The following is a 16,154-nucleotide window of genomic DNA, read 5'->3' as shown; positions in this document are numbered from 1 at the left end:
CACAACTATTACTGAATTCCATTGAAAAAACATAATCGCACCGAGTGCAAGACACCATATGGCCGTTATGGCCATCAACCATGTCCAAAGACATAAATGGGCACGTTGTCGTCACAGTCGGAATACCTGTGCGACGGCGCAGGGGCAGCCTTGCCGCGCCGCGGGGCGTGGGGGGGAGGGGGCGGCACTCCCGCGCAACCTGCTGCCTCCGTCACTCCTCGCGGCCAGTGCCTCGCCCGCGCATGCTCGGCGCCCATACGCGCACCGACTACACGCAACGCGAACATTTGTGTGCTATAAACCTTCAAAACAAACGAAATACTAGTGCTAACTTAGTGAAGTGACAGAAAGATCTAGTGATGTGCCTCTAGTTATTTACAAATAAGGTAAACAGTGCAGTTGATATTTATTTTGGTACAATATTCTACGTTTTAAGATCAACAAGGGCATTTGTAAGTTAGCTATGCAGTTTAGCATTTAAGACGTAGGTACTTATCATGTTCGTACCAAGATTAGCGTAGTCATTAAAGTTATTTTAAGTTATCTCTGTAGCTGCTTTAGGATCGTAGTAGTATTCAAAGCAGGTGCTTTTGATTTTGTGAATGATCGAGTGTATTTGCAAGTAACCGGTTCATGGCTTGCATAACTCGTTAAATGGAGTAGTGTGTCATCGAAGCCTGCGCATTCTGAACACATTGCCCAAGTACAGAAAGTGACAAATATTACCAAGTGTCGCGTTAATGACATCATACTGTATAATATGTTCGCACTCCACCCACCGCGCACGTGTCGTGAGGTTATACTCAGCTGTGATTTATGACAATTCAACAGTAAGATAATCACTTAAAAAATGCTTAAAACCTCTAAAATATTGTGGGTTCTTACAACACTCAATGATTGTTTTGATATAATATTACGTACCTGTCAGTGTGACGTAATTTATATGAGATGCAGGTATCTGGCCTGGTCGTCTTTTTTTCGGCACTTGTGTAAAACGTACAAAAACAATCATGATATTTATAATGAGACACATACACAAAACATACAAAACCTACATAAAATAGCGATCCACTTCATATTTATTAAAATACGCAAATAATTATTGGTCAGAAATTATTATCAAAATGAAATAAATATAAATCATTACTTTTTCCAAGAATTGTTTGAAAGCCATTAAAATATTTTAAACAGATCAGATCGGGTTGTATGCTCACTACTTAACAATCCGCAAACCAAAAATGAATGAGGATATTTCATTACATTTTCATTCCATTATTTACGTTCAAAATTCACGGTACTCTTCCATGCGACTGGCGCGCAGAACGCTGTCAAAATATTTTATCGTACAGTATGTCCCTATTTACTGATATCTCCCGCTAAATACTGCAGACATATGAAGTATGTAAAGTAGTACACGTACGTTGTATAGATAGATATTTCTACGTGGATGGCCGGCACATTATCGGACGCAACCGAGCACGAAGAACGTCGTTAGCCGCCGCTTGTTAAAAATAAAATTATACAATTTTAGCACCCCTCCGTTTTATTCCTTTTGTACACACACCTACTCCGTTTACAATTCAAGAAAAATACGTAACCGAGCTCGTATTGTTACCTTTAGGTATTGTATTGTAAGCAAGATTGGAAAATAAACGAACAATGAGCACCTTCCTAAATCTGAGGCTTCGGCTACTTACCTACCTACGTTTTATGATTTCCCTTAGTGTTGCCTGGATTTATATCGACATTGGCTTTTGTTTGATCTTTTTTGTGCGGCCGAAACAAAACATTAATCTGCATCAATTACAAAGGGAAAAAATAACATTGACCTTTTGAAGATTCCTTTAGACTCGACTTCAAACAAATTCTTTTAAAGAGTGGTTTCTAAAAATTATTGAATCTATAATCCTCAAAAATTTCTTACTTCTCGTATTGAGTGTCGTAACTATGTGGATGACAACAATTAACGACAATGTAGGTGTTTATTTAAGTGTTGAATATAATCAAGTCTCTCTAGATGAAGAATAACCGGCAAGCGCAGATTACCTAACTCCAAGACCCAGTCTCGTATCGTAGGTGTAACATATCGTATAAATATATTATCATAACATCTGAGCTAGCAGTTTCCTTCCACACATTGATTAAAATTCAAATCGTGTTAATATTTTCCTAAATCAACGAAAATTTGGTTGGGAATTTGTTATAAATTCAACAGGGACGTTCGTAATTTATGCTTGGTCATCGCATTAAATCAGTCCACATGTCACTGGTTGAATATTTTGTGGGCAGTGGTAGCGGTGAATTCACTGAGTGCCGCTAAAAACTGTCCAGCAGCCGCCTGCACCGAGCGAGCCATTGGTTCTACAATTACGTCACTCTTGGACCGGTCATGTCTTAAACTAACAGAAAACTTGACACATTCGCAAAACTGACGGTAACTTAAGAATTTAAGACCAAGTTGGTGGTATTCCAAACGGTCTCAGTTAAACTTAAGTTCGCAAAAGTATGAATAATAGGAAATACAGGAGACTGTAATCAGGATTGTGCTAACTAGAGTGTTAGATAGACAATTAAGTTGACAGTTTTGAGGCAGCATGCCTATTACTTCACCCCTACTTTTGTCTGCTAAGTTATGTCTTTTATATGGAACAATGCGTGCTACGACTGTGTGCTATGAATAGCTTCCCTACTCGATGCATCGCATACTCAAGCTACGCATCTTCCTCCCTACAGCTATTTTGCGGTGGCGCATCTTCGTAGCACAGCTAGCATAGCTGCATAGTGGTATTATATCTTCATAGCATAGTTACATAGCAGATATCTGACACCTGAACCTTAGTAATCTGACCTTAGAACCTTAACCTGACTCAATTTGAAGAGTATGAAGAGGAGGTCCATCATAAGACATCAGTAGGCTGCCAGGGGTAGTTGTTGTTGACAGTGACTATTGTGTAACAGGAATGGACGGATTTTTAACAGAAATGAAACTGGAAATAAATATGTACGTGTTTATTTAATATTTCAACAGAATTCGGACATTTGTGAAGCAGTACCAGTCAAACGTGAAATATTATTTCTGTGAAATACAAAATAACTTAACATCAAAGAATTTAATGGATTTTGTGTGTGTTTAACTGACAGAGATTTATTTCGTGTTTTTCACGGTTAAATGTATATTACAAAAAATCATCAGATCAGATTTTAATTAATTTTTATCTATAGATCTCCTGAAGCCGGGCTCTAAGTTATATATGTTCGAAACTTAAACTGAGAAAAATAAACATAGTTTAAAATTAGAGTTTAAAAATAAAAGCAACGCGATAATTTATTTAAATACTATACGCAAGCATTAAGCGCATTACCTCGGTGTAGGTTTACGCTAGTCTAGACTGCATGGTAAGCTAGTACTAGGTCGTATTGTTTAGACAATGACCAGATCGGGTGGCTGCGCTCTGAATCCTGTCTCTTCAGACAAGACATTGAGGCTCACATACCATGACCTGACAACTAGTGGACTAAGTTTTTGTACTTGTGTACTTAGTAAGTCTTTCATTCTACTGCAATTTTGTTGTGCAGATCTAGTAATTAACGTTTTTGGTTGTAGGTCATTGTTCTTAAGGGGTTGTTGCAGAGAAATATATCTAAATCAACATAGTATTTGCGTTTGGTTTGCAATCGAATAAGGGCTCAATATCAGCTACTGAGATTCACTTCACCTCAGTTCGTTCATTATTTGTTTTAATAATTTCTACTTATCCAATGGTATCATCATATTTTTTTACTGGAATCCAAGACAGTTATTTACGTCTCTAAGATGGGCCTGATGTCTTTTGTTTCGATGTTTTAATTTAATTTAATTTAAATCGCAATGGCTAACCCAACCAATGCAATAAAAATATTACTATATTATTAAATCTTCTTACATTAAAGAAATGTATACAACAAATAGCGCGTAGGAAGAGTGCGTGATATGCGCGCGCATAATGACGACAACGGAACCGAACACCCGACTTCCTACACGACGCCGCGACGCTTGATGGATGTGCATAACAGTGCCACTGTTCTGTATATTGTTCTTTAATACGACAACTTATTATAGACTCTATTTATAGCAAGGAAATTACTACTACACTCGTTTTTGTACCAATTATTACATAGGTTATAATGAATTATTACATAAATATATTACCTAGCTCAACTTCGCATAATAATAACTATTTCTACGAATTTACATATAGTTATTTACTATTAAAATGTTTCTAACTAATCGGTCTCTTCATTAGTGAAAACTGTTGGAAAATCTACTTCATTAGATAGAATTCGGAACAAACAGTATTTACCAAACTCTGATAGACATAACTTTGTTTAGAAATATTTTATACGAGGATTATTTAGCCAGTCCTTCAGCTATTGAACATTTGTAACAAACGACTAGAATAAGTCAGATATCAACATTATTAATGTGGTGTCTACGAATGCCTTACATCTCGACTCGTGAGAGTCGGTATTTCGCAATCTCCCTCCCCGAGACCCTCAAGGAAGAGGAGAATCGTTGAAACTAAGCAAAAAATCCAAAAGAAACTCCCTAAATTGTAACAGTCAATACAAACAAGAGCAAGTTAGAAAAAATGTCGTTCATTTCGTCTCCAAGCGTTGAAATAAAGTTGGTACACAAGTTGAAACTGTTGGAGCCTTCTGTAACTGCCACATTTCCATACAAATATGTCCTGACCCTAAGGTCTAAGTGACATTGAGTCTACAAGGAAAACGACACTTCATGATTCATCCTACTTTGTTCTCGGGGGAAAATTTAATCCAAAGTGTAATCTAAACTGTTTGTAAACTCCTCGTCGTAAAATTTGTGTAAAAACAAAGACAAATACCTAGTATTATAATCTTAATATTGAACTTTTCTATTGAGAATGTCAAACTTTGTATTTTTGGACAAGTCCTTTATCAAAAGAATACATATTATTTTGTTTGTAACACAAATATTTGTTACAAACTCAGTCCTTTCATCCACTCAAATAACTAAAGGTACCTATCCAAGTAAATGTTTAATGTTACCTTGATAACTACTCTATACTTCTGGACCTGGACTTAAGAAAAAAGACTCAAAATAACATTTTGCTATCGATCCATCAAGTAATTTATTTCGCTGTTTTTCAAGCATAGTGTTCTTTTCAATTTCTTATCAATTCTGGTTCTATAGCCTCCCCCATGGAAGACAGGCATGTAACGTCACGCCTCTATTATATGTATGCATAGTGTTCTTTTCCAAACAAACAGCAATTATAAATTTTGAAACAATATTACACTTAGGACATATTCCAGTTCTACCGATAAAGTTTCTGTTGACATTTTTAAGGAAGATACTTTAGCCATCCGCCATTAAAATTAAGAAAAACACAATTACCTCAATCTACTTGATCATCCTTGCAACTGTAGTCTAAATTAAGAAAAATAGACAGCTCAACAAAAAATAATAAATGTTTTTCGTAGCCCACTTTGCTCGAAATACTGACGATTGTACTGTGACAGTACGACTAACAGATAACAACACATTGTTACCTATATGTTATACATATTATATCATGTATATTGGTAGGTACTTACCTATACTTAGTACGTATATCACGACACACGATCAATCTACGTCGCTTGTCATACTTGTAGGTGTCGAGAGCAAATAAATAACATTATGTGCGCAAAGGAGCGAGATGTACTCCCACAATTACTTCTTATTGCCGAATCTACCAGCTAGCTATATTACGCCGACATTTTTCATAATAACACGCTCCCTATTGACATTTATACGAAAATAACATCCTACGAAATGGTACCAATAAAATATAATCAATATTGTTTTTTGATGAGGCCTTTTTCACCAGTAAAAGGTATTTTTATTTTATTATTTTGTAAACTATCTATTGTTTATTTCTGTACGATTGCTATTTTACAATTTCAATCGAATGTATTACCTGGGGTATTACTCTTTAACCTTATAAAGTATATGAAACTATAATTTTACCTTTACAACTACTAAAGTATGAACTTTAAAATCTAAACAATAGGTAACATGAATTGCGAAGGCTGGCAATAATCACCACAATTCTCACTACAGTAGTGAGTAAAGCTGGCAAACTCAGTTAAACTCGCACACTTATAATAAGATCTGTGCGTGCCATAAATTGATTCAAATCAGCGCTGTGGGAGGCAAGCCTCATCGACACCCAATACCGATCGACCCACTCCTACCTTTTTGTAATAAACATGCAATAATACATTAACACAAGGAATTCACAATAATATTACAGTTCCGGGAGTTATGTATTAAACGAAATGATAAATATTTTGAGAAATTCCAAAATGTATGTATGGTGATTTAATTTACTGCATTTCGTGTCGATGCTCCAAGTGGAATATTTTGTTCAGCTCGTCGGATCATTCCTGGAATTAATATTGAATTGGTATTTGCATACGTACATTGATTATTGTAAGCTGAAAATGTAATATGTCGGAAGGTAGTTCAAATCAGATATGCCCAGGAAAATCACCTTTGATACTGGGTTTGGAAATTATTTATACATAGTATGTAGTGTGTGTATTATATGTGGACTCCCGTTCGGAAATAAATTCATAATATTATGATATTTGAAAGTAAAAACACCATCCTTTAAATGCGATACATGTACACTGAAAAAAAACGTACTTGTTTAGTAATTGCTGTTTTGTCTAGTAAAAAATAAAATGTCAAATTATAATTTTTGCTATGTTCATGTTGTTTAGCCATTGTGAAAACGATGTTCAGTCATTAAATAACAAAACACTAGTACGACTAAAAAAATTTTTGCTCACACACTAAACAGAATACGCTGACATGTAAACAGATAAAATATATAATATGTAAATTAAATATGTTTATGCAGCTTTAGTAGAGTTTAGTTAAAAAATATGATCGCTTCAATACCATCGTTGATTCGAGTAAAATGGTAGGCAGGCCTAAATTAAACCTCATCTTCTTTTCAAATACTAATTGTAATCTTTCGTGGTCGATCACCTCGTTTCCATTGAATACTTAGGTAGGTACTTACTAAACCTATTTACACGGCAATTATTTACCACGCTGGACTCCAAACATCTCCATAATGAGCAAAAACGTCACATTTTTTACTGGAATTAAGATCAGTCTCAGTCATCGGATGACTTATTTAAATCTCGGCGGCCGTAGTGGGCGATCGACGTAAGTCATGTCACCACATGACTGTCCTTGTAGTAGGTACTTACCATTTAATTAGCAGTCATTACAAGAGGAATGTGAGGTACATGACTCAAATAAATTGACTTGGAGCGAAACTATACTTAGATAATTTTCGCTGCAAGTCAATTTACTTGTTGGTCTGATCTATAAGTTGGATCTGCCATATATTTATAAACTAAACAGTTAGTCTTGGGGTTGTTATTCTAGTAACGTAAGCATCCCCGCCTTCCTACTTTCCACTTTAGGAGAACTTTGCCTTAATCCCCATACTAGGAAGGAGGCTTGAGCATAACAGTTGGGTCACTGTCATATCTATTCATAGTTTTAGGCATTAGGTTATAACCGGGTCCAATACAAATACAGGAGAGTAAATAAAACTACGTACATAAATAGTAAAACAAACAATTTACCCTCCTACGCCTGCTAGGAGCGACTAAATATGACTAAGATATAACTAATTAAGTAGATACTTACCTCAAAGTGCCTTCGATTAGATGAATCAGTGTTCCCGTTCAACAACCAGTTTGCCTCATCCGAAGACTCTTAATCAAGAGTTTTGCATAAATTTTACCGCATAATGCCTCGGATTCAAGTTCACAGAGAGGCTTAAATTAGTAACGATCTGTTTATGTTTGTGATAATAGGAAAATCGAAAATATATCGTGATATCATAGGTAAAGTATTATTATAATGAACATGGAATTATTATAATGAACAAACGAGTGAAAATAACTATAAAAAGTAATGTTTGGATGATACGTCCAATGATTTCTATGTGATTGATAGACTTGTATGATTATTATTTAAATCTTATATCTTTCAAACCCATCAACCGTTGCACTTAAGTCATTCACAAAAGCCATCAACGTCTTGTACTGACATTAAGTATGACAACTAAAAACCTACCGACACGTCAATTTCGTACATTTTTGTCCAGTGACGCAGCTAACTACTAAGCGTTACGATTCGTAGATAATCTACAAATAGAAGTGACGATAGATCAGCTGTTTGATGTACAGTCGGTAGCGACTGCCCACTACATAACATAACAGAATAACTTACATAATATCTCGCTTCGTTTTACGGCCCACGCCGTGCGCAGCCTCCGATACATTATATTGTTCTCTTTTCTAAAGACTCATTCTTCATTACGTAGCCCGTTTATTCGTATTGTATTCAATCAATACTAACTAGGGAGATTTATGATGATTTGATAGATTTTTTTATGATTTATAGGTAGGTATATCGTAAATCGTAAAGTGTTCTTTATCGTTAATTGTGCGTAACTTTATATGGAATGTTGTGGCCATTGTTATTTTTATATTTATGTTAAGGACAAGCTTAAGGCAGATTCTACAATCAGATTAGACTTCTTTACTTACGCAGGCTATGTGTATGTTCAGTTTTAACTGTAATGGCGAACTGTACAGGTAAATCGTAAGACTAACGTTTAATTATTGTTCTATACCGGGATTACCATTGGTTATTTAAAATAATGATTATAAATTATTGTTAACCGGTATACGATCACTACTGAACAAAAGCCTCCCCCTTAAATCCACTGATTGATAAAAATACAAATTTTAATAACTATCCTGTAAAAAGAACGGCTCACTAGTACAAATATTATCTAACTGTCAGCACTTTTAAAACTAAACAAACAAACATTTGATATGCATAAATAAATCAATGTTGACATTATTTTACATTTTAGTTTTCATATTTAAACACTCAGCACCATCAGTTTACGCATGAAATAAAAATCAACTGTTAGAGATTTGTTCATGCATAATATATATGAAATAAATAATAAAAAATGAAAATTTACTAACTGTTACACTCGGTTTCGTTCGCAGCGAAAAATGCGAACCTCCACTTTTGAGTCGATTAATATACCTAATGTCTTCTCCTAAGTCTGAAAAATACCATGCTGAAAACCACATCAAAATCGGTTTAGCCAAACGCGAGATAATCGCGTACAAACATACATACATACATACATACAGATCAAACTGAGAACTTCCTTTTTTTGAAATCGGTTAAAAAGTGACGCAAATGGGTGCACAGGCTTTAACAAACATGCACAATAATCATAATTATGCACATTATACGCACCTACCTACCTAATAATAGCCAGCAACAATTAATAGATGGCATGATATGTTTTTCCGTGTGATTGAGATAGTTGTCCATTATAACAACATTTTGTCATATTCCATCCTCGTCCTAAAATCTCGTCTATTCATTTCGACATGAATGAAGGACAAACAAACATAGAAACGTACGACATTGTATGGAAGTATGGATGTGTCGCCTTTACGTGTGTCCAGTGCAACATGTTTTGCGAGCGCCATTTTTCGCTTCACACGAGTAAAATTGTACATACGATCGCTTTCAATTTATAACGAAAATATTTGGTTTGAATCCTGAATGAAACTTAAACGAGACATTTTTAAATGGCTGGGATGTTTTTATGAAAAAGATATTACATACAGCTGCTAATCCTCGAAAGGGTAGGTAGAGTTGTATACAATACGTACTCTGTCCTACATCATATTTTTTTATATGCTTGACTAAGTACACGGCGCAGGGAAAATGTTAAAGAAACATTTACCAATAATACTTACTTGTACTTAATCAGTTGGCCACTTTATTCTAGTATAATGGTTACATTGTAATTAGGAAGCAAGTCTATTGGAAAATACGGACACAATCCCACCCTATCTGGACTCAGTCATTTAATGATTACTTAAACTATTCCTTAGCAATGATTTTGTATCGAAAACAATTGCTAAGGACTGGATTAAGTAACCATTAAATGACTCTGAGTGTGGCGGTATGTGCTAATAATGATAACATGCATTAACCTCTATATTACTTTGTTTAACCATAATTTACCCACTTTTAGACGCAAATAAATAATAAATTTTCGATTAATTTGTGGTTCCGGCTCGGATATAATTTAATGAATATTATTTACACTTATTTGGACATATCGAGCAATTGTTTATATCCGGTCCGGCCAAATCTATATAATAAAACTGATTTTCCATTAAAACCGATTTGTATACAGTTTTCAGTAATATATTGTGATGGATTTTACTTAAAATTTTATTAAAATCGGTCAACAAATAAAAAAGTTATGACAATTTATGTCGTCAAATATAATTTCCCAGCAAAATGAGCATTGCCTAGCAAATGAGCAAATGATTCAATTGTATTACATAGTAATACTAATAAATTAATTTTAATATATATTATAGAAAAATTCCAATATTTTCGATGTTTGGGAAGTAATGGGTTAATAGAAGTTTAAGCCCCAACCCCTTAAAACAACTCCGGAGCTGCGGACTACCTAGCGGGTTTACTGGGGCTCCGGTTCGAAAAGCAGGAGTAGGAACGGGGTGGTTTTTAGTCAGTAAGAGTCTGACACTCCCTCTCGCCTCGCCCAGGGCGAGAAAAGTCATTGGATGATTTTCCCCCCTCAAAAAAACCCTTAAAACAGCGCGAGCAAAACTGCGTGGAAAAGCTAGTATAAAATATGTTTACCCACTCATTTCATGATAATTATGAAGAGAATAAACCTTTAATTGAAATCGTATTAAATACAAATATTATACATGGTTCAGTAAATAAAATCTTCATTTCCATTTCAAGTAAATAATAATTAATTCTCATAAAATGAGTTTTGTGTGGAACCTTCTTTGAAAATGAGGGAATATTTCAACCTTCACAACCTATTACAGTTATATACTTAGTGAAAAATTAACACCTACACTTAGGAACTTAGCCTACTAGGTACGTATGTATAAATCACTTTCCCCTGCATTGTTAACAGAGAAAATATTACCTAACAATACAAGCATTCGGTACTCAATAATTTCCCATTTGCATAGGTAATGAGGAAAACATTAAACCTGAGTTTTTCTTGACAGTATCGTGAAACATTTCCCTTGTAAAAAGCAACACAATTCAGGAGACGCGAGCGACAATTTCAGCTTGGAAATTGTCACTGTCTGCAAAGTTGATGCAAAAATGTTGTTATTTGTTACCGTGGTAGCGCACTCATCTCCCAACAACATGAGTTTCAATATGAACCTGCTAATTAGGTAAGAAATGGGTACATGTGGATGTGGATATGGATGTTTCCTTCTATTAAAATATAGAGGCACATAATATATACTAACTTTTCCTTCGCGGAAAACCTGTAGTAAATTTGCACCCTTTTGGCGAGGCGAGAAGAAGTGTCAGACTCTTACTGACTAAAAACCAACCCGTACTTATCCCTGCTTTTCGAGCTGGAGCCTCAGTAACCCGCTAGGCAGTCCGCAGCTCCAAAGATTTGCTCCCTAATTTCAAATTGTAATGATATTATATCCTCGTTGTTGCAAACGCCTCTACCACTAATCACAACCTACCACTAATTATTTAATTAGTCAATTATACCTGTACCTACACATGTTTTGTCATTCGTCATCAGCCTTCTGTTTCCCACTGGTTTCCAAGAATTAAGTGTAGTCATATTCGGAAGTGATTTCATATGAAACAATCATACAGCTCAATCTGCTTAATATGTAACAAAGAGGATTGTAATGATTCATTGCTCATTATAAAATCATATCATTTTTTGTATGGTAAAATAAACTGCAGGCTTGACTATCATTTCATAAAAAAATATTTATTTCTTATAAGATTTTCATATCAGATATGACTGTGCTTTAAGATTTATCTCTTCTTTTTATCCCAGTAAATAAACTCATAAAATAGGAATTGAGATACAAAAGGAAACAGTATCACACTTCGCCCATTCAAATAAAACAGAGCGATGATATTTCGCTTTGAACATGTTCAGGGAATCAGGACGTGGCGACTAATTAGTGCTTGCCGACAGCGATGTTATTCTCCAGCTAATAATTGCAGAATTGCACCCCTGTTTATTTTCAAAGAGAATTACACCGACGCAACACCGTCAAAGAGTAAATAGTAAAAGGAATGTTCACAAGATACACCATCAAGTGCGTTAATACCAATAACTATATTTACTTAGATCATAAATATTTATGACTGTTATCCGATCGTTATTGCTTAGTACTCCAATAGGTGAAACATTACGTAATCGGTCACACTTTATTTATTTGCTATGTGTTCAGAATGGGATAGCTTTAGGTTTATGTCAACGTTGATGTCATTCAAAGTGTTCGTGTTAGATATGAAGCGATCTATTCATTTACCTCAAAAATTAAATAGTTTCTTAAAATAGAAATAGGTACAAAAAACTTATAAAAGTTTCGATAGATTTCTTATTAGTTGCATGTTACTTGAAGGGTTAGACATTGTTCTATAGTTTTTAACAAATACTCACATTACAACCTTTTATTTAAATGATAAAACAAAAAACGTGACTGCACTAAATAGAATAGCAAAAATGTTTGTTTATTTTATTGACTCGACCTTCATATTGAAACAATGGTTAGACTAGTTCCGAAACACACAAAACGAAGTACCTACAAACAGGTACTAGCGAGAGATAACGCTTGCCTACCAGCAGATTTTAGTGAACAACCTGTACTAGCTATTTTTTCCTTTATGGGCACAATATGTACATTCACTTTACTGCAGGAATTTATTGATTTGACCCGAAACGTAGCAAGCATCAATAAAATTGTTAAACTTTACAATACTGTAATACCTTTGGTATGTAGGTTTATGTACAAACGTTTATTTAATTGCTCGATTGAATATAATCATTAAGGTTTTGTTCAAAGTCGACGAGAGTTTAAACAATATTTTGATGCAATATAAACCAAACATAAAGTCAAAGATATGCTACCATTTTCTCGTGCCTAGTTCAGCTAAACCTCAACTACCACAATGCAATACACGACAAGTTATATATGTACTATATTATAAACAATATTTATACATAAGTTGAAAGCTCAGCTAGTAAAGTGGCTGTTTATAAAGTAACCCCAACGATATAGTATCATCAGTTTTGGTCGGGAACTCTCATCAATCATGACGGAGTGACAATACGTCATCGATCTCCTTAAAACTCTAGATCCGTCCCGACTCCCGACCGGCTAGAACAACAACTACATGCTATAGAATAGCCTGTGGTTAAAGTTATTTTCTCAGGAATTTTGTGAATTACACCTACACAGTTAAAACAGTATAAATAGGTATTATGTTTCTTTGAATATTATGCAAAAAATGCATGTCATTTCCATAAACTCCATAATAAGGTGGATCACGTCGTGAATACATTGTAGTTATTAGAAAACAACAATTTATTACAATACCTTTTTATTGTTAGTTTTTAGCTCGTATCTATTATGTTGGAATTCAATAATCTTTAAAAGAAATGTTGATCATTCCTAGACAGAAAATTCCTATTGTGTACCGTAGGTAAAAAGAGCTGTCATTAAAATTCTTATTTATTCTGAATCAATATTCTACATACGACGCACCATCCTTGCACAGGCTTAGCCACTCACGGTTGTTGTGAATTTAAATAAAATCCACGTTGCGACGCTTCACTTATAAAGTAATACATCTTTCCAGATGACAACGATGTGCAGTGCCAAAGAAACTAAAGTGATATTAAATAGGTGAAGTATAAATAAGTGTGAGGATGGAGGGAGTGAGAGTGACGCACCAGGGGGTGCGGGCGCACTCAGCCGAGGGCTCGGCCGGCCGCATCACGCAGGCTGGCCTCGCAGCCCGCAGCCCTGAAGGGACGGCCGCCAAGGGCATGGCCATCAAAGGCCACGAGGACCTCTGGGTGGAGATACAGGCCAACACCTTCAGAAATTGGGTCAATGAGACCCTGAAGCCAATGAATATAAAGGTAAATACCGTATTAATTGATTTAACAGTTTCACACAGTACGCTTCGCTAATTAGTTGATAGTATGCTGCTATGGACTGTGAGAGATAATGATTTCTCTGATTTTACAAATCTTTTTATCATTATTAGCGATGCTTGTTTACAGATGTTTAGCGCACCTGATTGAGAATCGGTCATGGCCTTTTGATGTTTGTTTGAGTGTTAAATTAGCATTTTATTTTCGCAATGTATATTAGTTAATGATATCGATAGATAAGTTAAAATTCCATTTACGTTTTTATCCATGACACAAAATTAGCTATCCACTAACCACCTGCCTATGTAAAACATAGATGCCGTATCACGGAGCTCCTCTTCATAGTATACAGTAGCAGATAGTACCTATACGATCATAACAGTTATTTACTACACGAAGGAGTGAGCAGAGATTAAGTGTCCCTAACATATGATTTCGATCATTTTGATATTATGTCAAAAATACATGATGTACCCACAGGTAGCAGACCTCGTGGAAGACCTCAGAGACGGTACTGTATTATGTGCCTTAGTAGAAGCTCTTCAAGGTCGAAGATTGAAGGGCTGGAGTCGTAATCCTACGAACCAGCATCACAAACTGGAGAATGTGACCACAGCACTGCAAGCTATTGAGGACGATGGAGTCAAACTCGTTAATATCGGTGAGTGACGTAATAACAATATCATTATTGTAATATTTGGTATTTCTCAAAGAAAATAACCTAATCGATATTTTGATATTAGTACCAGTCTAACAGAGGAGCTTACTGGTAATACCTGTAATTGTTCTTCGAATTACTTATTTGTAATAAACTATTTCAAACACATTTGAAGTTTAATGATAAATCTCTGAACTAGAGCACTCTTTATACCTTTATTTTACCTCTTTAATCTTCATCCCAATTCGCGACCCGTCTATAGCTGGTCCCCTATTACACGGGGCTAATAACATTACCGGCGAAAACCGGCCGTAGCAACTACCCCTGTCTATTCCTTGGAGCCGAAGCAGGCGTGATGTTGTTATGTCCCACTCCCCTTCCTGTCCCATACCTTTCTTTATTCCCAAATGTCCTGACTTCACTCTAACTTATTATCCACTTACTGAATAAAGGAGGATTAACTAACAAATGGTATTAACTGTTTCTCTATATTAGATTTTGTATGTTTGTGACCATGTAGCTGTAGCTCTGTGCATTTAACTTACAAAAGGATAACATAATGAGTCTATCGTGGCTCGACTACATGGTTGGTGCAACTGGCTGCCGCGCAACGGGTAGCTGGTTCGATTCCCGCAGAACAACTCTTTGTGTGATCCACAAATTGTTGTTTCGGGTATGGGTGTCATGTGTATGTGAACTTGTATGTTTGTATACGCAGTCAAGACACAGGAGAAACCCCTAGTGTGGACCAGTAAACTTGATGGAGTTATATTTATAAAATAAATGACCATTAGATACCAATACTAACGTTCTTCAGACTTCGGAATAAGATAACTCGAATAAAAAAGGAATTGAAACCTCCGCTAGTTTGAGAGATTACCTCTATAATATTAATCTAGACAAGTAATATGAACCCACTCCAAGCTACTGCCGTATTCCCTAGGCAATAAGGACCCTAACCTACCCTACTTATAATATTAAAATAGGTCAGGACTTTTTATGCCAAGTTTCATAAAAACCGATCAGTTTTTTACGCTTTCGTGACTTAATCAAGCGGTCTAGCAATTTCATAGAATTTTTGTATATAGATTGGTATTTACGTACACTGTGAAAAAACATGATACGGATTACATATTTTGTTTTAAATGAAACTTACCACTTGCCATCATCAGTATTTCTTCTTAAATTTTCTTTTATACGAGTGGTATGCTAGTGCATTTGTACAATAAAACTAGCTTCTGCCAGCGGCTTCGCCCGCGTTCCCGTGAGATAAAAAGTGCTATCCTATCACCCAGAACAGCTCATACCCTGTCTGTATACCAAATTTCATCAAAATTAATTCATTAGTTTCAGCATGATTAACGGACAAACAT

At 35.4% G+C, this 16,154-nt stretch overlaps 1 protein-coding gene across 1 annotated transcript in view; it reads left to right on the top strand.

Annotated features, from left to right (window-relative positions):
• Nucleotides 1–201: 201 nt before the first annotated feature.
• The window catches only part of LOC118262262 (filamin-B), an 81,839-nt gene continuing 65,886 nt past the window's right edge, over nt 202–16,154 (top strand). Inside the window, exons 1-3 of the mRNA XM_035573456.2 lie at nt 202–386; nt 13,823–14,108; nt 14,604–14,784. Coding sequence (XP_035429349.2) covers nt 13,893–14,108; nt 14,604–14,784 — 397 coding nt within the window. The 5' untranslated portion in view covers nt 202–386; nt 13,823–13,892. The remainder of the gene's footprint in view (nt 387–13,822; nt 14,109–14,603; nt 14,785–16,154) is intronic.

Source organism: Spodoptera frugiperda, chromosome 12 (genome assembly GCF_023101765.2).
Source record: "Spodoptera frugiperda isolate SF20-4 chromosome 12, AGI-APGP_CSIRO_Sfru_2.0, whole genome shotgun sequence".
NCBI classification, from domain to species: Eukaryota; Metazoa; Arthropoda; class Insecta; order Lepidoptera; family Noctuidae; genus Spodoptera; species Spodoptera frugiperda.
The sequence above is the reverse complement of the archived record's forward strand: the minus strand, read 5'-3'. Positions and strand labels throughout refer to the sequence as shown.